Consider the following 25952-nt stretch of genomic DNA (forward strand, 5'->3'; position numbering starts at 1 on the left):
GATGTAAGCTCTGGAGGGTGGGCTGCATTAGGGAGGATGATGTGGGACACCAGAGAGGAGGCTGCTGGAATTGGTGGGAGAAACTGGCTGCAGAGAAGCACAGTGGCAGTGGGGCAGCTGGAGGATTGTTGTGCCGATATGGACTGAGGACGAAGTAGGGGTTCAGTGGCAGAGGTCTTGGGTCCCAGGGGCCTGAGTTGCACTGCTATGAGGTTGGCGAGGAGGAGAAGGAGCCCAGGAAGCTACTGCAGTGGGGTCCCCAGGGGCCTCTTATTTATCTTCCCTGAGCTGTCCATGAGTATCTGCTCTGTGAGGCCTGGTGCCAGGCTCGGGCATGGAAGAGCAAGACGCTGTCCTTGGTCTCACGGAGATTGCTGCCCTTGCTCTCACAGAGATTGCTGTTGGGGAGCCTGTTCTTGTACACCATTTCTCTTTGTATTTCTTGGGTATTGACTTCTCATCATGCAAGCTATTTTGAAACATCTTTGTGGTCTTGGAAACATACTTATCCATGGAATTTTTTTTTGGCCCTTTGCTTTTCGTTGGGCTTTTTGCACACACACCTACACCCCCAACTCTGGAGAAAACCACCTTGCCCACCCATTCTTGCTCAAAATTGTCTTATCTCCTGTATCTACTTCTTTCATTCTCCTTGCTTGCTTCTTACTCTTCCCCTTTGATTATCCCTCTCTGTTTTCCCTCTGGATTTTCTGGAATAAGAGTTGCCTGTCATATTCTAGAGTGTCCATGGTCCCATTTCCTGTTTCTATTCTGCTTGAACTAAGCAAGAAAGCTGCATCCTCATCTGAAGTTTTGAGGTGGACCAGATGCCACATTCTGTTTCTTTTCTAAAGTTTGGGCTTCTGTTATGTTTTCACAAAGCTTTTGAGATGTAGGATTATGGGAACTAGATATTAGGAATAGTTACTTGGAGTGATTTGCTTTCTTATTTGAGTGTTCATATTGCTTTGTTTTCCTCTATTGAGGATTTCTCATCACTTTTGGAACATGAGATGGAAGGTCTGAGCATCTTGCAGCTGACTACAGCCCATGGGAGAGTGACCTGTTATTCAGAGGAGTGACTTGCTGCCCCAGAGCCTTGTCAGAGCCACTTCCCTTAGTGCAGCCTAGCTTCATGCCCACCAGTGTGATTTGTCCCATTCTCTGCCTCTGAGGTCTCTTCCTATTCAGGAAAGGTTCTGTACTGTTTTCCTTTGCTGTTCACGCTCCTTGTCTTGCTGTGATCCAGGTAAATCTCATGAAATTAAGGAAAGCTTCTGTGTTACTGAATTTTAGAAACTAGAGGTTTGTTACTTTGAAGCAACCCCAATGCCAGCATGGGCTGGCAGAAATTAACCTGAGTAGTAAGAGTAGGGCTGGTTGGCAAGCTGTTGTTGGGAAGAGAGTTTGGTGAGTGTTTTTTGAGAGACTGGAAATGGCTTTGAAACCCTCTGATGTGGGTGGTACAGGAGGACAGGCAGCTTTTCCTCAAATGGTCACATGTGAGGAATCATGGGCTACTGTGACTCATATTTGAGAAGTGTTTTAAATGGTACTTGTGACTTGTTCTCCAGTCTACAACAAATACATCTTCAGTCTCCTGGAAAGCCACTGGCTTGCTGCTTTTCCTGGTGAGTGCATCTTGGAAATTGCCAGGTTCCTCAAGTTTGTTTTGGTGAGGAATGAGCAGCGTCAGGGGTTGTGTCCAGAACTTCCTTGGCCTACCTGGTAATACGGGGATACCTCATCCATTTGTGATGTTGATGAGGGAGGGGCACCAGGAGAGCATGCATGCATTCATTCATTCATTCATCCATCCATACCTTCCTTCATTTATTATTAGTAGATGTTTGTAGTACATAATAATTACATTCATCATAGAGAAATGGTACATACATATAATACATTCCAATTTCTTTTTTTCCCATCCTCTTTGTCTTAGTTATTTTCTCATTGCTGGAACAAAAATACCTGACACCCACAAATTAAAGGAGAAAAGATTTATTTTAGTTCTCAATTTGTAGAGATTTCAGTCCATAGTTGACGGGCTCTAAAGCAGGGCGGTATGGCAGAGGGCCATGGCAAAAGAGAAACAGTCTGTGGCAAAAAGCAGCTAAGCAGTGAGCCTTCCTTCCTCTTTTTATTCCAGTTAGGCCACAGGCCTATTGGTTGGTGACACCCATACCCAGGGTGGGCCTTCTGTCTTCAATAAATCCATTTAACCACATGCAGAACTACGATAATCAGAGGAACCAGTCAGTTATCACATATACATAATCTAGTCTCACACATCCATGATCCAGTCACTTCCAAAAGCTCCATCTGAAAGTGCATGAAGCTTTGGGGGACATTTTAGATATAAAGTCATAATACTCATCCTTCCCCTCATTCCCCTTGGAGATCAGGTTTTTAGTTTATTTTTCATCCTGTATCAGTGTAATCAGGATGGTGACTATTAAATATTCCGATAGCACTTTCCGCAATAACAGAAATGTTCTGAACTGTCCAGTACAGTAACTATGAGACATGTGTGATCATTGATTACTGGAAACATGGCTAGTGTGACCAAAAACTGGATTTCCTTTTCTTTTTTCTTATTTTCTTTCTTTCCCCCTCCTCCTCCTCCTTTTTGGCAGTACTGGGGCTTCACACATGATAGGCAAGTACTCTAGTGCTGAGCTACACCCTTCCCTCCCCCTCTTTTGGTGTGATTCCACTTATACAAAGTTCATAAATAAGCAAAATTAACCTGTTGTGATAGAAAACAAAACAGTTTTTCCTGGGGGTGGGAAATTAGTAGAGAAGGGAGACTGACAATAGAAGGAACTTTGTAGGGTAACATACATGTCTCATACCTTGATTATGTTGATGCATAATTTGTCAAAACATATCGATCTCCATCTTTAACATGTATACATTTTATTGTGAATGAATTATATCCCCATTAAGTTGATGAAGAAGAAGCTGGTTGGTTTTGTTTTGGTTTTTTTTGTACCGGGGATTGAACTCGGGTCCTTGCGCTTGCGAGGCAGGCGGTGGAACCACTGAGCTAAATCCCCGGCCCTCAAATACTCTGTTTTGAAGTACAGATACTCCTTGATTGCCAACAGTGTTATGTCCCAATAAGCTCATCATTAAATTGAAAATGTCATATAGAGGGCTGGGGGTTTAGCTCAGTGGCACTGCATCTGCCTCACAAGTGCAAAGTCCTGAATTCAATCCCTGGTACTAACAACAACAAAAAAAGAAACTGTCATATAGAAAGTGTGTTTAATAAACCTTACCTCTAGGACATACTAGCTCAGGAACCCAGTCCACTGTAGAGAGTTTTTTCTCTTCCCAGTCTCATGGCTGACTAGAAGCTATGGCTCAGTGCTGTTCCCCAGCATCATGAGAGAGGATTGTTTTGTGTATTCTCAGCCTGGAAAAAGGTCAGAATTCAAAATTTGAAGAACAGTTTTTTACCATCATAAAGTTGAAAAATCAGGCTGGGTGTGGTGACACATGCCTGTATTCCCAGCACGCAGGAGGCTTAAATAGGATCATTTGAGCCCAGCAGTTTGAGGCCAGCCTGGGCAACATAGACCCTCATCTCAAAAAATATTTGCAGAGCTGTCTATTAAAAACATTAAATTTGGGGGGCTGAGGGTTTGGTTCAGTAGTACTGTGCTTGCTTGGCGTGCACAAGACCATGGGTTTGATTCCTAGTACTGCAAATAAAATTATTGAAAATTAAGAGAAATCTTAAGTTGAGCCATCATAAGTAACTATCTGAAGTGTCACAGACCACAGCACACACTTTGACAGGCAGGACAGATGCTGCAGAGCAGATTGAGTCTGCACCTTCCCTGCACTTCTACACAGTGCTTGTACTGGTTTCTTGTGCTTTCCAAGTTTATATGGATTAGTTTTTCATTTATCTTTCATGATCTGTAAAGTTCCTTTTTTACCCCACTGTGGAGGGAGACCCAGGGAGGGGTGGGGGGGAGCAAGGAGTCTCTGAGACCCCAGCCCTGTGACCCATCCCTGTCTGACTAGGAGATGGATCTCAGATGAAAAATCCCATGATCTTACTAGGAAAGCATTTAGGTAATTATCTACATTTGTTCAGCTTTTGAATTTTAAAGTATTTTTACTTCTGTGATCTTTATTTTTATCTTTGTAAGGTTATTTTAGAATTGGCCAGTTTCTCAGCACCTTATGGTCCCACAGCATATGAAAAGAGAACACTGGTTATCACAGGGGTATGCTGTGAGTTCCTGTTACCTCTGAGAGCAGGGAACTTAGGTGGGCGAGAGAATGGGATCAGGTCATAAAGTCCTATGTGTGTGTGTGTGTGTGTGAGTGAGAGAGACCTCTCATTCAAGTCTCTTGCTATACATTTCACTATGCTGCTCCATGTGGCTTCAGATACTCTCCTAGAGGTCATGCCTCGTGCCCTAGAGATCTTGCAGGAATAGCAGTAGCTGGACATGGTGGTGGACACCTGTGTTACCAGCATTCGGGCGAGGCTGAGGCAATAGAATCACAAATTGAAGCCCAGCCTGGGCACTTTAGCAAATTAGCAAGATCCTGTTTCAAAGTTAAAAATATAGAGAAGAGCTGGGGTTGTAGCTCAGTATGAAGGCCCTGGGTTCAATCCCAAGTACCGAGTACAAAAACAAAAACAAAAAAACAAACCTTAGTGAGGGGTCTGGAAATGTGTCACGGATAGTCTCAAACATTTCACGGGCATTAAATAGTTCATATTCTGAAGTTCCAATGTATCTTAAAAGGAGGCAGTATCTGACACACATAAATGCTTTCTTGCTTTTTAAGTTCAGCTAGTTTATTTGAAAAGATGTTAAGACTATTTGAACCAAAATCTTGTTTGAATGAGAGACACTGCAGTGTCACGTAAAGCTTTGGTGAGGGGACAGGTCTCTGTGCCTTCTGTGTGCACATAATGTCAAATGCAGTGTCACTGCACCACACAAACTCCCTTTTCTCACTATAAAAACATTTAAGGGTCATTTGGTCAAGTTAAGCTTCTGTTTTCTGTTCTGAACATGGGTCCTGGACATGCCATGGATATGGCATCAGTGGTTCAGTAGGAAGGGTCAAACAATGGATTGGTGGCCTCTTGTCCTCACTACTTCTCTGTCCTGTGTGGCCCCCACAGCTTTTTGGAACAGGTCACTGTATAGTCCTTTCTCTTCAAGGAACCGACAGTGGTGGGACGTCGTCTGGAAACGTGTCTGGGGTTGCCCCTGCAGGGGCCTCGCGTTCTTCATCCCGGAACATCGGGTCTTCAGGAGCTGAGAAGGAGGAAGGCAAAAAGGTCAGGAGGCAGTGGGAATCGTGGAGCACAGAGGACAAGAACACCTTCTTCGAGGGACTGTATGAGGTGAGTGAGCTGTGGAGGTGAGAAAGTATGGACATAAGCTCTCCCTCTCACCCTGGCTTCTGCACTGCTCACCTTGTCTGGGTGCCTTTGCCCCCCTTTGCCACATGCTTAGAGATGAGTAGCTTCTCATCACCTGAGGTGGCTTAGGCAGTAGGGGTCCTCTTGACAGGCCTTGGCCTTGTGTCTCCTCGGGGCTGTTTGAAGCATTTTATGCTTTCACTTTTTGCTATAGTTCTTAGCCATTGTCTTGCCCATAGTCTGTGTGTGTGTTTATGTGTGTGTGTTACCTGGATTGAACCTAGTGCCTTCACTCTGAGCTACCCATTTTATGTTTTATTTTAGGACAGGATCTTGCTAAGTTGCCCACACTGGCTTGAACTTAAATCCTTTTGTCTCAATCTTTCAGGTAGCTGAAATAATGGTGTGTGCCACCATGCCTGCATTTTTCATGGTTTTCCATAGCTTCTTTCCTCATTTTTTATAAATACTTATAAATATTCTACTTTGGATATAGATGAACTGGCCTGTATGTACACTGCCTGTTTTTATAAGTAAAGTTTTATTAGAACACAGCCATGCCATTTCCTTTGTGTGCTCTCTATAGCTTGTATTGGTCCTGTGACGGAGTTTAGTAGTTGCAGCAGATATTGAGTGTCCCTCAAGTCTGGCCCATTCCTGCAGTACTTAACCATACTTACTTTATGGATTATTGAAGTTTCTCCCTGATTCTGTTTTTATGAATAATGCTACAGTGAACATCTTTGTATACATTCCTTATTTTAGACGACTTCTTTGGCACATAAGATTAGGAATATGTCACTAGAACAACAGCCCTGTCTTTTTTTTTTGGTACCAGGGATCGAACTCGGATCCTTGCGCTTGCACAGCAGGCAGCGAAACCACTGAGCTAAATCCCCGGCCCAGCCCTGTCATTTTAATAGCTAATTCACTGGAGTGATGGGAAAGTCTTGGTAACAGGAAACAGAATCTCTATAAAGGAATGAAGCTTTGGAATTTAAACCATGAAATGTTTACAGAAAGATTAGGAAAGGAGACACTTCTAAATGTAGGCACCAGACTTGATTTCACTGTATTCCCATTGCTGATAATGCTCCCTCCTGGGGCCAGATGGCTATGATTTGCCTATCTTACTTGGACAGGATTGGTGTATCAGCATGGTTTGACTCTTGTCATCTTCAGAAAGAATGAAGTGTGCACACGAGGCTTGTTTTAATAAATGTAAAACCGGGCCGGGGATTGAGCTCACGCAAGGACCCAAGTTCAATCCCCGGTACCAAAAATAAATAAATTAAAAATAAATGTAAAACCATTTAAGAAAATAAAGCGGGGGCCGGGGATTTAGCTCAGTGGTTCCGGTACCTGCCCCGCAAGTGCATGGTCCCGAGTTTGATCCCCAGTACCAAAAAATAAATAAAGTGTTTTCTACACTTGATCTTAGCCAAAAGGCCAAGAAGCGATAATAAAGTGTTTTCTTTAAGAATTTTACAATAAAGCTTAGAGGTTGCCTTTGTATAGAGAATATCCCCACATTAATATCTTTGATAAACTGCTTTCTGGGCATAGAAGACTTGTGATTCCTACCTTGTTGTCAAAACCTGCATGCATTCATTCATTCATTCTTTTTTTTGGGTACCGGGGATCGAACTCGGAACCTTCCGCTTGCGAGGCAGGTGATGGAACCACTGAGCTAAATCCCCAGCCCATTCATTTGTTGAGAAGGTTTCACTGTGTAGTCCAGGCTGGCCTTGAATGCTGTTGCAACCTGCCCCTTGCCCTTCTTCAAGTGAATTAATGCATTCCTTTCTCCTAGCCTTGTTTTCCCTTTGTGTGTGTGTGTGTTAATGGGGATTAAACCCAGGGCCTTTTCACAGAGCTACATCCCTAGCCCTTTTAAAAAGTTTTATTTTGAGACAGGGTCTTGCTAAGTTGCCCAGTCTGGTCTTGAACTTATGATCCTCCTTCCTTACTCTCTCAGAGTACTTGGATTATAGGCATGTACTTGATTTCCTTTTTCTACCAGGCAGGTATATGATGTTAGAGCTCCTGAAATCCTTGACTAGTAATAATTGGCTCTTCTGTTCACTTCATGACTTCTGTTGGTACTGTGTATCTCAAATAGTGTGTATTTTTGTGAGAGTTTGAGCATGATAGAATAAGGACGAGCACACATGCCTTAGGTCTGTCATTTTATGTGTCTGTCTAAGGCTAAGTGGGACTCTGATGGGGTCTTGATGTGTAGCTGATCAGTGGGGCCAATAATAGGACCCCAATTCTAGTCTGCTCTGAGTAGTATTGTTTCTGTAATGTTTGTTAAGATTTTGCTGCCCTCTTCCCCCCCCCCCTTTTCTTTTTTGGTGCTAAAGATCAAACCCAGGGCCTTTAGATGCTAAGCACATGCTTTACCCTGAATTACATTCCAAGCTTCTTGCTGTCTTATTGATGGCACATACGTGATCTACTTACGCACCCAGTGTTGGAGACTAGCTCAGAGCAGCACCAAGGGCAGAGGAAATTGGACAACTGTTCTAAGCAAGAGAGGGCTGACTGGATGCAGGGATTCTCCAGCTACTCATCCTGGGCCTCAGTCTGTTGCTTTTCCCCTGCCTCAGACCCTCCACAGAGGCCAATGCTGCCCCAACTCTGCCCTCATTTGCACAACCCTGGGGGGGACCCCAGAGTTCTCTTCAGTGTTGGCCTGTCCAGACTCCCTCTGTGGCCAGGAATGAGTCCTAGTCCCCTTGCTGGGAGAGAATAGGGTGGACAGGTGAGTGGGTCAGACAGACGTTGCCCTGGACCTGCTCTTACCATCTGTCTCTTAGTGTCCTTCTGTTTCAGCTGTGGTTCTGTAGAGTCTACCAGTAAGTGTTCATTTCATTTTCCTTAATATCTGTCCATCTGACCCACCTGTATGTGTTTGTTTTCACCATATGATTCTTGGTTACCTGTCTTACAGCTTCGTGGCCAGGCTCTTGTTCTTATTACTTACCTTGTTGAGAACTCCTGTGCTTTGTGATAGGCTCCCTTTCTCTGCTTTTAGCCTGCGCCTTCCCAATCTCCTGCAAATTCCATACAGGGGCACCCTTGGATTTTTTTTTTTTAACCATGTACATACTGTGGGTTTTGTCTCTTTGACTTTGGATAGTGTTCTCTTTAAACTGCGCCTATTTTTGCTATTGCCACCACCATTTGTTTGAGTTCATAACTAATTGTAGGACAACATAGTTATGCTAGAAATGCAGAGAAGGTCTTGCCCATCAGGAGCTTACCATCATGTTGGGGAAATACGATGGGCCACACAAGGATGACTGAGAAGGCTTGTGTTCAAGTGCCACAGACTCCAGAGGCAGCATAGTTTGAGAATACAGGTGCAGGAGTCAATTTGCTTCCACTGTGATCTCCATCCAAGCCAGAGGTCAGGAAAGGGGTCTTCTAAAGATGGACGAAGAAGGGAGGTGTTTCAAAACCAGCTTTGGTTCTTTGTGGTTTATGTCTGGCTGGACCTTGCAAATCTTTCTACCTCATCTCACAAATAGCTATATTCTGCACTGCTGTATAATTTTTTGAAACAGTGAGCAAGCTCTAATTTTTTTTAAAGGTTTTTAAATTTTTTGGATGTGAGGATATCTGGCTGTGACATTTGTTACCCCATTGATTGCCAGGGTGGATTTGGCTGATCTGGCTGGCTAGGTGGGTATCCCCTTCCTCCCTCACTGCTCCATGTACATCCCTCCCAAAGCTTCATGCTTGGTTGAAGAGCATAACCCCTTCTCCAGTCCAGGAGGACTGTTTCCTCAGTCAAGGTTATACACGTAGTTGTACTCCTCTGCTAAAACCTCCAAACAAGCTCCCTAGGTTTTTTATTTTTTAACTTTTCATTTTGGAACAATTCCAGGCTTTAAAAATGTTGTAAAAAAAACGTACAAAAAATTCCCATGTGTCCTTTCTCTTGTTTCCCCAATGTTAAGGTGCCCACAGTGTGACAAGCGAAATGAGGAAAGGGAACATGAAGGGCTCTGTTCATTCACCAGCACGCCTTCTCAGTTAGCAGGTCGGATTCCCACAGTTGAGTTTTTCTGCTCCCTGGAATGCTTCCTCAATCTCTTTTATCTTCTGTGACTTTTAACACTTTTGAGAACTCTGCCTGTCAGTAGACTGTCTCTCAGTTTGGGTTTGTCTGAAGTTTCCTCATGATTAAATTTGTCTCAAGAATTCCATGCCACTAATGTGTCATTGGTGCATCTAGCCAGGAGGTGCATGATGAGATCTGTCTTAGTCTTGGTAATGCCATCCTGGACCTCTAGGTTCAGGTATTGACTGCGAGTCTGTGTACTGTGAGCTCATTCTGTTTTCCTATGAGACTGTAAGTACCCTGCTTCTCATCATGCATTCTTTAACTAGTTTTAAAAACCATGGCTGCTTCTTAATGAAGTAAGGTGAAATAATAACCATCTTGGAGTTTGCCAGTGATGGTCTTGTTTTTATTGTTTTTCCATGTCTACTGAATAGAAATCCTATGCAAGTACCCTTCCTTCTCCCACATTGACATATTTATCAGTTACTTGTTTATATACATATAAACTCAGCGTCTAGTTTATTCTGCAGATCATTATCTGTTCGCGTCATTGTTGATGTTGTGGTCCACATGGTTCCAGCTTTGGCCATGAGAGCCTCTGTAACTGGCTTTTGTCACTCCTTGAGCATATTTTCAACCTTTGGCACCTCAAGGTGTTCTGTGCTCACCTGGTGCTCTCCCCGCCCCAGCCTGGAATCAGCCATTTCGCCAGGGAGCCATTTTTTTTCTCCCTTTGAAAAGTGATTTTTAGAAACCAAGACGTGAGGCTGTGGTGCTGTTGCTACTGACACCTTCCCAGTACTTCTTAATAGATGGTTTTGATGAGATTGTCACATAGTTAATTTTCCTTATGGAAGTCCTGAAACAGCACTAGGACCCAAGTTTTATTCTTAAAATCTAGATTGTGCTCAACTTTTGCATGGAGGCATTCCAAAAATATCATCAGATCACATTTTGTAAAGTTCTCTTCCTAAGTAATCATATTGACTATCCTTGTTTGAATGTGGAATACACTTTTTATGATCAAAGAAATGAAAAGTTTATGCAGAATGCCTTCCTGTTTTCTTTTAAGACACTGGGTGGCAGCATCCTGAGCTCTTGGATTACGTTGCACTCTGTCAGCCAGTGCTGTTCTTGTCTCCTGAAAGGTCTCTGAAGAGCTCCAGAGATTTAGCTGATTGTCTCAATGAATTTTATGTGTCTCATGCTCTAAGGCTGCTTTAGTTTGTTGTGTACTATTACAACAAAAATACCTGACATGGGGCAACTTGTGAAAAACAGATATTTTTTTCTCATATCTGGAAGCCAGGAAGTCCAAGATCAAGATGCTACAGCTTTGATATGTTTGAGGGCTGCATTCAGTTTCCAAGATGGTGCGTTGTTTTTTTTTTAACATCCTTCTGAAAGGAGGAGCACTGTGCCTCCCATGTCAGAAGGCAGAAGGGCAGGATTGATGAAAATGTCTAAAAGATAAGGGCCTTAATGCCATTCATGAGGGAGGAGTCTTCTCTTAATATAATTACATTGACACCACCTGAATTTTGGAGGGAACACATTCAAACAGTAGCAGGGCCCTTGCCTCTTTAGTAGCCACAGGCTGCAATGTTCTGTCCCTGAGTGTCTTTGGTGCTTTACCTGATTCCAACCTGAGACATTAGGGCAGCAGAATTGAAGATCATGCACAAGTAAGAGCAGTGAGGGATAGCCTACAGCCCACCTGTTCCCTTCTTTCTGCATTGTGTGAAAATTGTAGAGCAGTGATAGCAAATCTTTTAGAGCTTTCAATGATAACAAACCACCACTGTCATAGAGAAAGCCATTTTGTTTTAACCACTGTACTTTTATTGTGGACTTTATATTCCAGCATGGGAAAGACTTTGAAGCGATTCAGAACAACATTGCTCTGAAGTACAAGAAGAAGGGCAAGCCAGCAAGCATGGTGAAGAACAAAGAGCAGGTCCGGCACTTCTATTACCGCACCTGGCACAAGATCACCAAGTACATCGACTTTGACAATGGTGAGTGTGCCACAGGCTGGGCCTCTGCTCAGGAGCATGCTTTCTGGCATTGCCTTTCACAGCTGCTCGCCTGGGATTTGCCTCCAGTGCTTTGGTTGGCAGCATGCCCAGTGCCTATTGGTCAGTTTGTCTCAAGGAAGCTGCTTGCATCTGTGCTCTGATGATCTTATGACACTTCTCTGAGTTTTGTATGTTTCAGTGGCCCTGAGTGTGTGTGGGTTCTGGATCCCCTGTGATTGAGGGCACTGAGATCCAGTGAAGGGAAGTTGAGTTGGAGGTGCACTGGTAGCCTGAGATTGGACCACTCCTTTCTGGCCCTTCCCTCACGTTGAGGATGTCAGTTGGGCAGCATGGTGTCATTCTGCCCCAGGAAGCCAATTTTTTTTTTCTTTTTGGTACTGGAGATCGAACTCAGGACCTTGCGCTTGAGAGACAGGCGACAGCACCACTGAGCTAAATCTCCAGCCCCAGAAAGGCAATCTTTACCATAACTCTGACCGTCTGTATTTGAATCCAGATTTCTGTGGTCCATCTTTAGTTACATGATTATGTCATCTCCAGGTGCAGCGTGGCTTTCAACTCTGAGCACCCTTGGCTGGTCAGTGGTTTCTCCAGGGTCACTTGGCCCATGTTCTTTTGTGCTGCCTTTGTCTTTGTAAAGTATTGTCATCTATCTGCACATATTGGGAGAAAAGCCTTTCCTCATGCTTCCTGAGTTTCAGCCTGCTTGGCCCTACTGTGCATTACTCCAGTTTCACAACAGTGTGCTCATTCTCGATGCTCCCTTCTTCTAACATCTACACTTATTGTTAACCTTTCTTCTCTCCGAATATTATACCTTCTGTGCCAGGATAACTGGCTCAACTGTGACTGTATTGCTCTACCATTCAACTTTTGCCTGTGTCCTCATGTTGACCTTTGATATCCCTTGTCTTCCCTTGCCATTCCTGTGGTGTCCTCTCTGCTGGGTCACTGTGTCTTGACCATGGTATGCATCACATTATCGTAGCTTTAGGAGAATCTAATGCCCAGTTCCCCAACTACCCATGGAGCTGAACTCTGCAGGGTCACACACCTGCCTTCTGTGGACTGTCTCTAATGACCTAGGGAATTGGGTTGTCAGTCTCTAATCAGTGGGAACTTCCCTTGGTTGAATTGGTGGGTCTTTTGTTAATGCTGATTTGTTTGCTTTTGGTGCCCACATGACTATCAACATAAAATTTCCTGCTGACTTCAAGTCAATACCATTTTGTTCTTTTCCAGTTGTCAACACTGTTGCTGTGTACTCAGTTGGTTTATCTGCATATCTTTGCACTGGTCAGGTCCCCTGGGGTCCAAGACTATGGTGACATGTGTCTGATTGCAGTGAAGACTTCTGCCTTCCAGAGGACTCTGTCTATATGCTTTGTCTTTCTATTTTCCTTTTCTTGCTAAATAGCATATTTAATGATTTTCTGAAAGTCAGTCCACGAGCATGAGTTTACTTTGGCTGGTCTTGAAAAGCTCTCTTCAAATGAGAAGGTGGCCAGCGAGTTGCCACAAGGGTTGGGAGGCTGTTGTGGAGAGAGAAATTTCCAAACTTTTCCCTCCTTCCTCAGCTTCCAGGTGTGCACCATCACACCTGGCTTCTTTTCTAATTTTGCCACATTGTCTGCTGAACAATCTCCTAGCCCTACCTCCCCAGTGCCTGGAGGCATCATTTCTCTCAGCTTTTCCCTCCCATCGGCTCCTGTGGGATCTGACCCAGCCTGTCTTTTCCCTTTTCCATGTGATGGCTTAACTTCTCTCCCAACCCCCACTTCATCTTACTCACCTATACACTGTCCCTACAGCCTTGGTGTTTCCTGTGTGTCTTGCTCTTAGTGTCCTGTTCGCCCCACTTGAAGGGCCTTCCTTCTTTTGTGGTTATAGCTTCCTTGAGGTTCTTTTTTTTTTTCTTGGGGGGTACCGGGGATCGAACTCGGGTCCTTGTGCTTGCGCAGCAGGTGGTGAAACCACTGAGCTAAATCCCCGGCCCATCTTTGAGGTTCTTTGATGGGCCTATTAGCTACATCCATCATGCACTGTGATCCCGTCCAGACGTCTTCAACTGGTTTCCACCCTGGAGGTTGTCTAGCCCATCTGAGAGCCTCAGGTGGAAGGTCACCAGGACATTCTGAAATGCCTGTGGTTCCTTGGATGTTGTCATATTGTATCATGCAGAGTAGCAGTGTTTTTGTTGTTGTTGTTGTTTTGTTGTTTTTTAATGTGTCATATGTATTTTAGCTGTTCTTAAGAACCAAAGCAAGAGTAAGCAAGAAGAACATGTGTGGGATCTGGGGTGGCTTTGCGAAGTCCATACTGTAAGGACAGGTCATTCCTTGGAGGATAAGTCACTCATTCACTGCTCTGGAGCTGCAGCCTCCATGTGCTTCATCAGGAATTCATTAGTTTTACCAGTCCCACATCATCTCTATGCAGAGATAGGTCCCCAGTGACTATGTGGCAGTGTGCTACCCTGAAGAATAATGTCCATGCACATCCACCTTACTTGGCTGTTGTCTGCTGCTGGGTGTAGGTTTTGTTACACAGACCTTAAATTTTCAAAAAGTGAGCTCTGGTTTCTTTTCTTCTCTCCATGTGAGTGGACTGGGAATTGTAGGACGGCATGAGGCCACCTTACCCCTTGGACCCTCTGTTCTGAGCTCCCTCCCTGCTTTTTTTTTTGGTACCAGGGATCGAACTCAGGTCCTTAGGCTTGCGTAGCAGGCAGCGAAACCACTGAGCTAAATCCCCGGCTCCTCCCTCCCTTTAGTTCCACACTCCTGTTGGCCATTTCTCTATACTCTATTGCTCTTGATGCTGTTTTTGCTTTTCTAGGTTGTGGGTCTTTTTCTTTTTGCCAGTTAACATGCCAAGCTCTTTAAAAAAAATATTTTTGAGATGTCGCATACCACAAAATTCACCTTTTTAGATTATAATTCAGTGGCATTTGGTATATTCATTATGTTCTAAAAATATTTTTATCACTCCAAAGGAGACCTCATGCCCATTTGCGCTCACTCTTATTTCTTCTCCCCAGCCCCATCAGCCACCTGCTTTCTCTCTGTGGACTTGTCTGTTGTGGAGTGTATCAGTCAGGGCTCACTAGAGTAACAGATTTACTGTGTTTATATTTCTATTTAATGTAATTATATTAAATCTATTATGTATGTATGCATAATTTCCAAGGTAGGCTTACAATGACAGTCAGGTGTGGAAGAATGCAAAAGAGCTCTCTGCATATTGGAGAGCCAGATAGTCCAGTCAGAGGTAGAAGACCTGGAGCTCACTGCAAAGTCTTGTTGGACGCCGAAGTGTCTTCATTGGAAGACTAGAGGCTGAAGGATCTGTGCTGAAAGCCTGGAAACAGATGTCCCAAGGCAATGGCGAAGATTGGAGCTCCTGCAAAGGAGGATACTTCCTTCTTTTCCCTTTTTATCCCATTTAATCTACAAGCCTATTGGCTGGTACCACTCACACCCAGGATTGGTCTTCTGCCTTCAGCAAATCCATTCAGCCATACTCAGAACTATGCTAATCCAATCAGATGGACATTTCTTATTCAAGTTGACGTAATAGTTAACTATCACATAGACATTTCTTGTAGATTGATCCATACAACATTCAGTCTTTTGTGTGTGGTTTCTGTCACTAAACATGTTTCAAGGTTCATGCATGTTGTAAAACTTCCTTTCTTTTTTGACTGAATAATTGTATGGATGGTCTACCTTTTTGTTACCTTGTTTTGTTTTTTGAGACCAGGTCTTGCTGTGTAGTCCACGCTGACCTTGAACTCACAGTGATCCTCCTGCCTCAGCCTCCCTAGTGCTGGAATTACAAGTGTGCACCACCACACCCAGCTGTCCTTTGTTATCATTGAGTAGTGGGTTTTAGAGTTTTCTGAGTCCTGGTCTCCTTTGAGATCCAGTGAGATCCTGGGTTTTTCTCTCAGGAAAAGCTTCAGGAGCAGTTAGCCTACAATGTTAGCAGAGTCAGATTCTTTGTGGCAATCCAAAGTCCAGAATCCTTCAATCCTTGTCCTCAAAACATTTTTTACCATTTACTGATACATTTTTCATTCTTATTATAAGCATACATATTTGAACATTAAATCCTTGAAAATAGATGTCTGCTATGGAAATCAGAGATTCTTCAAAAGACTAAAACTAGAAATTCCATTTGACCAAGCTATTCCCCTTCAAGGCATCTTCCCAAAAGACTTAAAGACATCACATTACAGTGATACATGCATACCCATGTTTGTGGCAGCACAACTCATAATAGCTAAGTCCTGAATGTGACCTATATGTCCATCAACAGATGAATAAAGAAAATATTGTATTTGTACACAATGGAGAACTGTTCTGCTCTAAAGAAAAATAAACTCGAATGATTTGTAGGAAAATGGATGGACCTTGAGACAATAATGTTAATTAAAACAAATCAAACATACAAGCTTAAATAATGCATGATTTCTCTTATATGAGAATCCCCAAATATAAATACAGTAAATTAAAGAGCAAAATAAAAGATAATAGGAAACAGGGAGATAAATTTGTTGTAAAAGGGAAGGGGCCCAAAAGATGGGAGGTGAGAGGGGAGGGAAAAGGTGAAAAACAGAATTAAGATGTGTTATATACATGTGCCAACTTTCCACAAGGAATGTAATCATTTATGTACTGCAAATAGCTACTAAAAAACATAAAAACTTTTTTAAAAGTAAAAATGACAATCTGAAAAAAAGTCCACATATTTTTCTACTCACTTCCTTGTCTTAAAAAAAACATGTCTCAGAAAAGAACCAGAAAGGACAATTGAGAGAGTGTGATATTTGTTCTCATTCTGTGAGATGGCCTGAAGGTGCCTAGGCTCTCATCTTCTGTGTAGCTTGACTCCCATGGCAACATATGGGACTCTACTTTGTATAATTGAAAACATTCAAAAGAATAGTGGCTAGCATGGAAAGTTGTCCCCCGTGTTTCCTCTCTCCCCCCAGTACGTGGGGACACCTTTCCAGGTGGTAGGGACCTGGCATCTCCTGTCTTCTCTGCTCTTCTAGTGTCAGTGTGTGCTGCTAGTATCTAGGATGAAACCACATGGCAGCACCTGCCCCAATTCAGCCTTTTGAAGAAGCTTTCCAGGGTCTCCACAACCTCCTTCCTCAAAGCCCAGAACTTAGTTGGTACCATGTTGAACTCCATATGTCCCATCCTGTTTGCCTCCTGCATAAAGCCTCTCCCATTACTGAAGATAGAGAGCTGGATACCAGCTAGGGGCTTGGTGCCATCTACAGCTAGTTGCCTTGTTAGCCAGGAAGGGTACAGGGAGGTGGGAGCGTCCAAGGGTTTAGGTTGCCAGCCTCTCTTGTTGCTGGAGGGAACTCTGTATGAGCAGAGCTAGAGAACAGGTGTGACTATGCTCTCGTGTCTGCACCCTCCTTCTCTTCCTGTGTGAGAACGTGCTGTCCTGAATGATCCATTTTCTTTTGAGGACATTTGCTCTGCCTATCAGAGTAATGTAAAAACCATACCTGTTGTTGTAGTTTAGATTTTTATTTTGAAAATTGCAAAAACAGCACTGTGTTCCTGTGTGCTCTTGTCAGTTTCCCACGGGTTTTGCATTATGCATGACCAAAGTGCCATGATCAACCCAGAAAATTTGCCTGAGCCTGCTTGGAAATGCTACCTACTGTCATTCCTGTGTTCACAGGTTGTACCTGCAGGGTATCTGTACCCCCATTCTAAGTTTTTTCCTTCACTCATCTTCCAGTGTTCTCACGAGGGCTGAAGAAGTCATCCCAGGAGCTGTATGGCCTCATCTGCTATGGCGAGCTTCGCAAGAAGATTGGGGGCTGTGAGTACCCTGCCTGTCCTCAGACTGTCCTTGTCCTTGTTGCTACTGATCCTTAGTGGCCAGGATCACTTACTTTCCCTTTTGAAAACATTCTAATGACAAAATAATTGAAAAAGCATATGATGAACATGGGTTCCCTTAGGTTTACCAGTGCTTAACATTGTCACATTTGCTTACTACTTTATAGGCCATCCTTGGCTTGTGCATTTTAGCCCTGCCTGTACTTCTTCAGTGACACCCTAGGCCTGTCTGATCCAGTGGGCATTGTAGGGCCAATGCCTGGTCACCTAATGTGTCACAGCTCAAAGTGGGCTATAGCACTGGGGAGGATGGGTATTTGCTGGCTGCTCCTTGTGTCTTCTCTGGCCATATCCTAAATACTCACTCTCTTCATATCTGGTCATTGTCCAGCTGGCAGCTTCTATGGGCCAACCTAGTCTTTGTGTTTAGGAGGTGCTGTGCTCCTCTGTGTTGCCCTGCATCCCTTCTCCTCCTCTACTCTGTCACTCTCTGCCCTTCACTGCTGTTCTGCCTGCTCTGGGGTAAAGACCTGGGTCTTGACTCCTAGGTCCCACTCTTTCCAGTCATCTGCTTTCAGCCACCAGACCCTCTGCCTCTAGAATTCCTGTGACTTTCATGCCCTGGAGCCTCTTCCCTCACACTGTTGGCATGTGCTGACATTCCTCTCCTTATTTCTGAATCTCAGTTCCCCTGTGCCTCTCCTCACCGAGCCCTACAGCCTCAGACAATCCACAGGCTCAGCAGTCCCATTGCCCTCTGCCCTGGTTGGGTCAGAATGCGTATCTGCCCCCTTCCCAACCCCATCTTGGGACCACTTGTCCTCATCATAATTGATGGCAACAGCACAGAGGCAGCTACTGGAGATGATGCCCTGGGCTGCCCTCACTTTCCCTTCTACCTGCTCCTTCCACCATCGAGTAGGTCTACTCTTCCCATTTTGTCTTCACTGTGGACCTGCTGTGTACTCCCTAAAGGTCCTGTGCCTCTTCGTTCTCCCTCTGTGAATCTCTTTCCTAGAAGCCAGAGGGCTTCTTTCCCACCCTTTGGGCCTCCCATTTTGCATGGTTGGCACCTTTCACTGGCTGAGGCACAGCCTGTGTCCCTTCCTCTGTTTTCATTACTCTGTCCTCACTGTCTTCCCACCCCGAAAGGCTTCTGGTCCAGACAAGCACATTGGGCACCACATCTTCTTGGGAAGAGTGCTTTGACCATCTTCAGGCTCTCTGCCCGAGTCTCTGGACACATTATCTTATTTGTTCCTATTCTGTGACCTTAATGGCTTTCTGTTCCCCAGTTAACACTGGCTTCCCTGACCAAGGGCCTCTGTACTCAAACCTGAGGCCCATCTTCGTGGTTATACCCATTCCTCTGCCAGGTGGCTCCTTGGTCAGAGTAGGCTTCTCTCTGCCCCTGTGACTCAACTCGTGCTTATTCCAGTTCTGGTGGGTATGTTGGTTGGTTCCTTCCAGCCCACCTGTATCTCACACTCGAACATATACTCACATTCTTGCACACATCTGGAGCCCACATGGGGCTCTTAGCATGTGGATCTGCCCAGTGTCCTTCATACTATGGGGTTATTTCCCTCTGGACCCCTCTGAACCTCCCAGCACTGCTCAATCAGCTTGTCACATTTGGGTTCCTAGACCTCTTCCCTTTTTTGTGTTCTTTTGTGTCTCTTCGGGAATGTGCACTCAAGATCTGGTGGCATTTCTCTGAGGCTTGTGGATGAGCTATTTTCTCTGGGCCTTTGGAAAATGTGTTTGAGAGCTGGTGGTTAGAGCAAGATTTTCCTGGACATGGCTTGTTCTGCTTGGAGTCTCCAGAAAAATATGAGTCCTAGCGTAGCTGACTTGAGTCTGTCCTGTCCTAGGGTATCTACCTGTTGACTGTGTCAAGTGCCAGTTGCAAAAGGACTTGAAGGGTGTTCAGGATTGAAGGAAATAAATGATGTGTTCAGGGCCTTCACAAAATAAGTGACAGGCTCTACTGCTTTGCCCCGAAACAGGGGTGAGCTGGGCACAACTGCTGGGTGGCATGCCTCGTGTGGCAGTGCCCATGCCTGGCCCTCCACCCTTCACCATCTTGAGCAGACAGGCCTTGTGCAAAGTCCCTTTGCTTGATGCTTGGTCCACTGGCTGGAGCCTTGGTTTCCAGGATGGGGCCTCTCAGGAACTGGGTTGGTGGCACTGGTGTCCTGTCCTGAGAGATCACTTGACCAGGGCTGGGTCAGTGATGAATAGCCTTCCCTCCCAGTCCCAAGACAGAGGCAGAAAGTCCCATGCTTGTTTACCGGAGCTTGTGTGATCCAGTTCAGTTGCCTTAGGCTTTACCTCCAAGCCTTTCTCTATACAGACACATGACTGTGGGGCTTTCCACCTGACCTGTTACCTCCTTCAGATCTTAGGTCCAGTGTCCCTGAGCCCCCAACCAGGCTAGGCTTCCTGTCCTAAACTCTTGTCCACAGGAAGGGTGGCTGATTTGCCCTGTGAGTGCAGTGCAGCATCTGGTTGTTTTTACGTGACAGCATCTACATTTTCCCTTTCCAGTGCTCTTCCGTCTTTTCTGAAGTATTATTGCCGTCTAGGATCCTTTTACTTTGCTTGAAAAACTTACTTCATTTCTTGTTACGTGGTTGCACCAGCCATGAGTTCTTTTAGTTATTATTTATCTGAAAAGCTTTTGGTTTTTTGTTTTTGTTTTTGGTGGGGGTTTTTTGGGTTTTTTTGAGGCAGGGTCTCCCTTTGTAGTTAAGGCTGGCCCTGAACTCACTATGTAGCCCAGGCTGGCCTTGAACTCGCAGCAATCCTCCTGCCTCAGCCTCCTGAGCACACCCCCCCCCCCAGCATGTGCATGTGAAAAGCCTTTGTTGTTCTTAAAATTTTGGTGAATATAGAATTCTGATTTGACAGTTTTTAAAAGATTGCACTACAGTTGTTGTCCAGTGTCTGTGGCCTGTACTATTTCTGCTGAGAGATCAGTGGTCACTTGGGTCCTTGTTCTTCTGTCTGAATTCAGTCTGGGTGGTTGCTTTTATGATTTCACCTTTGTTTCTGGCTGTGTTTTTGTGGTTTTCATACTCCCCAAATCCAGAAGAGTTCAAGGAACTGAAGGAATTTTGCAGTGACCAACCAAGTGCCTCCATCTAGACTCTTCCACAATCTTCTTATTTTTCCCACTAGCTTCTTACTTCCTTGCTTTCCTGCACATCTTTTGTTGGCAGCAGTGAGTTCAGAGGAAGTGGGGTTTCTGTGCTAACCAACAGTGAAGGTGTCAGACTCACTGTTTTGTAGGCCCTAGGGTTGTGGGGATTTCAACCTATATACCTGAGGGTGCACATGTGGACACCATTGGGTGTGGAGCCCACCAGGGGAATTGTGCACAGGCCTAACATGGTACCTAGAGAAAGCATTCATCAAAACCAGCATTCCAGACCAAGTAGCAGCTTAGTAGTTGCAGGGGATTGGGAAGAACTTCTGGGAGAGATCAGCAGATGGAACTTTGAGAAAGTGGCTAAAGAGAGACCTGCAGCCTTAGTGGAGTTCCTCTTAGGTAACTGATTTTCTAGATGACATTGGGAAAAGGGCTGCAGCTACCACAGAGGTTTCATTCTGGAAGACCTCGAGTATTCAGTGGCAGGGTTTGGAGTCTCTGTAGAAGATGATTATATGAGAATCAAATACTTTTACTCCTAACTACCCCTTGACCTCATTTCTGTATCTTCTGTTTAAAGGTATGGATGACAAGAATGCAACAAAGTTGAATGAGCTCATTCAGGTTGGGTAAGTACAAGTATTATTGTGAGATTATGTTTGCAGCTTTTGAATACTCACATTTGTTCGCTGAAATTCAGCAGTTAAAATGTGTGCAGCTTTCTTCCATTTTCTCAATGAGGACCCTCAGAATTAAAATTTAGTATCTTCTCGGGTGCCCATTGTTCCCACAGAAGGTGGGAAAGCCCAGGTGTGGAAGTGGCCCCAGTCTTGCTTTCTCCTTCCCTTATCTGTGTGCATGCATGTGCTGGTTCCCTGGCCTCTACAAAGCCTCTCTTTCCCATTGTGTTTTCTCTGGTCTCCTGGGCCACTTCCAAAGACTTTTCTAGCCTCTTTTGCCCACTGATACTCCTGCCCCAGAGCCCATTCTCAGCTTGGCTTTCTGTTCTTCCTTTGTGCTCCTATCTTCCATAGCTCAAATGTTTTCAGGGTGTCAGAAGCTGCCAGACCCCTGCCTGTTCAGTTGTCACTTGCTCAGCCTCAGTTGCTTTTGACTTATTTCAGCCTCAGTTGCTTTTGACTTATTTCTGCCCCAGAGATGCCACCTGTACCAGGACTTGCTGTGTGAAGATAGTCCACCTGTGCCCTCGCTGAGTGTCTCCTGTGTACTGTCATGCACTGCTGGCCTAGACTCTGCACTTGGCCTTTAAGTCTTCCTTGTTCTGACAGTCTCCTAAGTCGGTCTTCAGGGCAGTGAGCCGTCGGCAACCTGAGCTTCTTTCAAGTTCTATAACCACCTGTAGTTCACTCTGAGGTCACCCCCAGCACTGTCTTTCAGACCTTCCTGTCTCTAGCCTCTCTTGTGTCTAGTAAACGCTTCCTGGGCCCCCTGTTACTTATCCTGGGTAAAGGACTCTAGACCTACTCATCCCTCATGTTTGCACCTTAGTTGCAAATCTCACCACCTGGGAACTTCCACTTTTTGTGCCCCCAGTGTACCTTGCTCTGCCACCTTGCTTGGTTGGAAGGTTGGAAGCTTTGCACATAGCCTGAGCCATTCTGGCCACACCTCCCACTTTAGCCCTCTCATAGCTCCCCTTGTTCAAGCCAAGGGACCACAGTGTAAGACCCAGCCCAGCCAGTGCCTGCTACAGTCTGGAATTCTACATATGTGGGGTATTCACCTGATATGGTACCCCCTCAGTGGTGGCTGCCATGTCCCTCAGCCATTATCCAACACTCATCCCACCAGGTCTCTCTCCCTATTCCTTGAACCCCAGGTGTTTGGTCTGCATTCTTACCCAGAATCTTCTGAGCTGTCATGGATGTACTAGCCATTCTGTCTGCAGAACATGGCCTTGCCATACCTCTGGCCAGCTCAGCATCTCCCATAGGCTTCGAATCTGACTTCTGGGAGCCATAGACTTTGAGAAGAGTGCCTAGGGTCCAGCTGTATGCCTATTCCAGCCTTGGGTTCCTGAGGCTTTATTTGTACAAACTGCCCTATTGAGAGTCAGGCCTGGAAGGAATTAGATTGTATCATTGCTGTGTGAAAGAGCCATGACTGGGGCCAGGGATTTAGCTCAGTGGTTCCTCCGCCTGCCCCACAAGTGCAAGGACCCAAGTTTGATCCCCGGTACCAAAAAAAAAAATGAATGGAGGATCCTGGAGCAGAACTGGTCTCAGAAATAGAGACCACCAGGGTGTTGGGTGTGGGGATGCCAACCATGGTTGGGGGATTATGGCTGGGATTGCCCTGACCCTTCCACTTACCTTGGGTCAGAGCCCATCTTTCTCCTTTGCACCTTCTCCTTCTGCTAGGCAATTGCACATCTGAAGAACCTTCTCCAGAAGGTGGAAGCTCTGAGGCTGAGACAGCTCTGATGTTACCTTCTCATTAGCAGGCTATGGTGCTATTTGCTGGCGTATCTTGACCTTTTATTTCAGAATTCATGGAATGAAGCCAGTGTTCCAGGCTGTCTCCAGGACGAGGCATGGGCAGCGTGTGTGGAAAGGCAGGGTTGGGACTGAGACAGGTAGGGACCTTTCCCACTATGCAGACATCTGCCACACCGTCCCTAGAAGAGCTTCTTAAGCAACAAGTTCTTTCCTACCACATGTAAATGATCACATCACACCAAGCAGCTCTTTCTAGAATCAAAGACAGAACACCCTTGACAACCAAATGCAAGGAGCATGCCTTGGTTAGATCCTGAATCTAGCAAAAAAAAGGGAAAGGAAGAGATGGTTATAAAGAGTGTTACAGGACAAGTGGGAAGGTTGATTTTTGGACTATGTACTAGATGGTGGTGTGATCTCAGCATTGTTGCTTCTGAGTAAGACCTGGGCTGAGGTATGTGGTACCTGAGGTATGTGAGGTGTGTGGTATCTCAGTACCTGCAGGGGGCTCAGCTCAGTGAGAGGTGAGGAGCAGATTTGGCATGTGCAGCGACCCAGAGCTTCTGTGCAGGTGACATTGGACCAAGTTTGTACTCGTGGACACCAGATAGGTGGACAGCAGCATTGAAATATGCCATGAGTCAGGCACCCCTTTGGTTCTATCTACTGATATGGATCCTCTCCATGAGAATCAAATGGGAAATGATGGCAGTGGAGCTAGCCATGTGCCCTGGATCCTTTAGGGCTCAAATGCCTGAGTTGCTGGTCAGGTGACAGCCCTGGCTGGGTTTTGGTCACCATGGTTGGCTGTGCTCCTCACAGTGCAGTGACATCAAGGGTAGCCCTAGAAGGTGGTACATTAACAGAGTGGAGAGACTGATTGCCCTTTTAATGAGGCCACTATTAGTGAGGCTCATCTGATCTGGCTGTAGCACCTATCTTAAAAAGACTGATAAGGTAGCCTTTTTTTTTTTTTTAAGAGTCATAGGTACCACTAGGGATTTGGTAATGTAAGCAAGTTTGCAGCAAGTGGCAGGAAAAAATCAGTGCTGATTCCTGGCCAAGTTGAAAGCTTGGTGAGTGCTAGGAAATGTGTCAGTTGCCACAGAGAGATCTGTCATTACTTTCTCCTTTTACTCAAGGGCTCACCTTGGCTCTCTAGACTCTGACAACTCACCTTACCATTGCTGTCCCTCAGAGAGGTGCTGGTGGCATAAATCTAATATGGTGCTGCCACAGCCCATGGAGAGATTTCTGCCTGCAGCCACAGAGGGACAGAGGAGAAACGCCTGTACAGTTTGTCCTTCTGTCCTAAAGTATCTGAGTGCTGGGCACAAGGATGGGTGCTGGCTGTGGAGTAGAGGTGGTTGTGGAATGACAATAAACACAGGTCTGACCTTTTGGGGTAGGGATCCTACCTTGCCTTCCTGGATGATGGTGTTTAGGCTAAGGGCTCAAGAAGATATGAAGGAGGAGGAACCTGAGGGGATACATGAGGTGCAGAGTCTAGTCTGGAGGGCAAGCAGGCACTGCTGTGCAGCCCACACAGTGCTAAAGTGGTCTCTGGTGCTTCAGCAAGCTGGTAAGGTGAAGTGGGAGAGATTTGTACTGGGTGATATTGTTGCTGGCTTCCTGTGGAGAATACGTATGGGGGTTTGTTGAAAGGGTTGTATATAGATACTCAATGTTTCAATACTCACATATTTTTCACTTATTGGTATACAGTTCTATAAGTTAGGTAGAGAGTATAGCATTCAACACCCCCCACAACCTTCTCCCCTGTCATTATCATCTTGCATTAGTATGGTTACAGCTTGTGCACCTCCACTGCTGCATCATCATCACCCAGACTGATATTAGGGCTCCCTCCTGGTGTTGGACATGCTGTAAGTTTGGGTAGGTGTATGACATATTTCCGCTGTTAAGTTTCTTCGAATACTTTCTCTGCCCTAAATCCCCTGTGCTCTGTCTCTTCATCTCTGCCTCCACCCAACCCTTGGTAACCCCTGGTCTTATATTGTCTGCATTGTATTGACCTGTTCTAAATGAGTCTTGGAGCTACTATAACAGTTAATACATAGAGCAGAGCTGAGTATGGTGGTACATGACTGTAATTTCTGCACTGAGGGAGCCTGAAGCAGGACGATTGCAAGTTCAAGTATGACTTGGGCAACTTAACCAGACCTTGTCTCAAAATAAAACTAAAATGACTGGGGATGTATAGCTTAGTGGTAGAGCACCTTTTATGGTTTAGATCTAGAATGCTATCTTATTTTTTCTTGTTGCTGAGACAAAATACCTGACACCCAAAGTTAAAAGAGGAAAGGTTTATTTCAGTTCAGTTTGTAGAAGTTTCAGTCCATAGTTGGCTGGTTCCAAGGCAGGGTGGCACGGCAGAGGGGCACTGCAGAGGAGAAACAGTGCATGGCAGGGCAGGGCAGACAGAAGGCAGCAAGCAGTGAGCAATGGTAGCAGCAGTGGCAGCAAAAGTAGCAGCAGCAAACTTGCCTCTCCCATTTATCCCATTCAGGCTTCTGGATGGTGCTACCCACGTCCAGGGTGGGACACCCTTAGTCCCAGCATCACACCCCCTAGATCCAGCCACTTCTGAAAATCGTCACCCATGACCTCTTGAGGCTTTAGGGGGACATCTAGATACAAGCCATAACAAATGTCCTCTAGAAGTTTCATGTGTTCAGAGGTATGGGGCTTTGGGAGGTGATTGAATCGTGGGGTGCTGTACTCTTGCATGGATTGATTCATTGATGAATTTATAGCTAACTGTGCTATTAGGAGGTGGGGCCTGCTTGGAAGAGTCACTGGGAGTGTGCCTTTGGAGGGGAGGGTATATCTCCCTCTCTCCTTCTCTCTTCTCTCTCTGCTTCCTGACTCTGATGAGATAAGCAGCTGTCCTTTGCAGTGCCCTTCCACCATGCTACTGTTGCCTT

General features: G+C 45.2%; 1 protein-coding gene and 1 pseudogene across 5 annotated transcripts in view; one reads left to right on the top strand and one right to left on the bottom strand.

Moving 5' to 3' along the window:
• The window catches only part of Cramp1 (cramped chromatin regulator 1), a 63460-nt gene that overhangs the window by 8982 nt on the left and 28526 nt on the right, over positions 1-25952 (top strand). For all 5 annotated transcript variants that reach the window (XM_021251397.2, XM_004873748.3, XM_004873751.3 and 2 more), the window contains exons 3-6: positions 5202-5386; positions 11344-11497; positions 17288-17371; positions 21126-21174. In XM_021251397.2, the coding sequence (XP_021107056.1) occupies positions 5202-5386; positions 11344-11497; positions 17288-17371; positions 21126-21174 (472 nt within the window). The remainder of the gene's footprint in view (positions 1-5201; positions 5387-11343; positions 11498-17287; positions 17372-21125; positions 21175-25952) is intronic.
• Positions 6594-6865, bottom strand: LOC147820942 (U2 spliceosomal RNA; annotated as a pseudogene).

The sequence above is a fragment of the Heterocephalus glaber genome, unplaced genomic scaffold (assembly GCF_053883595.1).
Source record: "Heterocephalus glaber isolate CG9 unplaced genomic scaffold, H.glaber_assembly_v1.0 deba00001781, whole genome shotgun sequence".
Lineage (NCBI taxonomy): Eukaryota > Metazoa > Chordata > Mammalia > Rodentia > Bathyergidae > Heterocephalus > Heterocephalus glaber.